The sequence below is a fragment of the Humulus lupulus genome, chromosome 4 (assembly GCF_963169125.1).
Source record: "Humulus lupulus chromosome 4, drHumLupu1.1, whole genome shotgun sequence".
Classification (NCBI taxonomy): Eukaryota; Viridiplantae; Streptophyta; class Magnoliopsida; order Rosales; family Cannabaceae; genus Humulus; species Humulus lupulus.
In genome coordinates this window covers 97689644-97691279 of record NC_084796.1, presented here as the reverse complement: position 1 = coordinate 97691279, position 1636 = coordinate 97689644, and the positions used below count along the sequence as shown (strand labels likewise).

General features: G+C 36.9%; 1 protein-coding gene across 1 annotated transcript; it reads right to left on the bottom strand.

Annotated features, from left to right (window-relative positions):
* Window positions 1-223: 223 nt before the first annotated feature.
* Window positions 224-829, bottom strand: LOC133832415 (uncharacterized). The gene has a single exon (XM_062262761.1). The coding sequence runs from the start codon at window positions 827-829 to the stop codon at window positions 224-226; it is 606 nt and encodes a 201-aa protein (XP_062118745.1).
* Window positions 830-1636: the final 807 nt, after the last annotated feature.

Sequence of the window (1636 nt, the reverse complement as noted above, 5' to 3'; positions counted from 1 at the left end):
AATGTTCATAATCCAAAACTTTAAATAAAACTAATAATAAAAAAATGTAAATAAAAGATTGGAATGCCTCCAAATATGTTGTTGTTAACATCTTTTAGCCGGACGCTTGTTTTTTTTTCATATTCAACTTGGATCAAGTCCTCCCCTCACATCCTTGAGAGCCATAGTATCATGAATTGGCCCTCGTTTCTTGTTATTAGAAATTGTTGAAACTTTCCACTTCTCATGAACACAATCGAGCTTTCTCACTAAATATCCTTTTCACTTTCTGACGAACTGCTCGTTTTCCACCATTCACCATAGTTTTCTTCTTAGTAACTTCCAGCTTATCACCCTCATTTTCCACCAGACCAACTCTACAACAATTTGGAACCTCCATTTCTACAAAAACTTTAAATGTTACCTCTTCTTTTTGCACTCGCAACTTCAGTTCACCTTTTTGCACATCTATTAAGGCCCTACCAGTTGATAAAAATGTCCTTCCAAGAATAATGGGAATATTTTCATCTTCCTCTATATCAAGAATAATAAAATCTGCAGGGAAAATGAATTTGTCTACCTTTACTATAACATCCTCAATAATACCCCTCGGATGCTTTAATGAACGATCTGCCATTTGCAAAGACACGGTAGTTGGTTGAGCCTCTCTGAATTTTAACTTTCCAAAAATAGATAGAGGCATTAAATTTATACTACCCCCCAAATCACATAAGACCTTTGTTTCTACTGAACCCCCTATAGAGCATGGAATATTGAAACTACCAGGATCTTTAAGCTTTTGAGGTAGCTTCTTTTGAAGTATCTCACTACACTCCTCAGTAAGTGCCATTGTCTCATAAATCTCTAGCTTCCTTTTCTTTGACAAAATTTCTTTCATAAACTTCACATAACTTGGCATTTGTTCAAGTGCCTCAATAAACGGGATATTAATGTGTAGCTTTCAAAAGATATCCAAAAATTTAGAAAATTTCTTGTCAAGCTTATTCTTTTGAAGCCTCTAAGGATATGAGATCTTTATATGGTGATATATACTTATTTCTAACTTCTTTTCTAAGTTCTTAGTAAAATTAGACCCACTCACTTCCTTCTCCTTATCACCCATGTTTGGCTCTTTTAACTCCTTGCCACTCCTCAAAGATATTGTGTTACACTGCTCTTTCAGGTTTACCTCAGTAGTGCTTGGTAAATTTCCTTGAGCACGGTTTGTCATCAAAGTAGCCAACTTCCCCATTTGAGTCTCGAAACACCAGATAGATGCCCTAGTTTCTGTCATAAATTGGTTCAACGTGTCTGAATGTACTTTTGGTGGGTTAACTTGAGGATGCAGTGGTGGGTGTTGTGGCATTGCTTGGTGAGGATCATAATACGGTAGAGGATTTAGCCCATATATTGATTGATGGGGTGGATATTTAGGATGATTTTGTGGGTATGGTGATTGTGCTCCTTCATTATTTTTCCAAGACAAGTTAGGGCGATTCTGCCACCCTTGGTTGTAGAACATGGGATATGGGTTATTGGCTCGCCTTTGGCTATTTCCTATGGCTTACAATTGTTATATAGGCAAATTATTTAAATCCATTGTAGAACACTGGTTAGGTGGATGCGCCATTTGACAGTGACTCTCTCTCCATTTGAC

Bases quoted from the DNA above. Each gene is read 5' to 3' on its own strand.
- LOC133832415 (XM_062262761.1), bottom strand. From the start codon at position 829: ATGGCACTTACTGAGGAGTGTAGTGAGATACTTCAAAAGAAGCTACCT.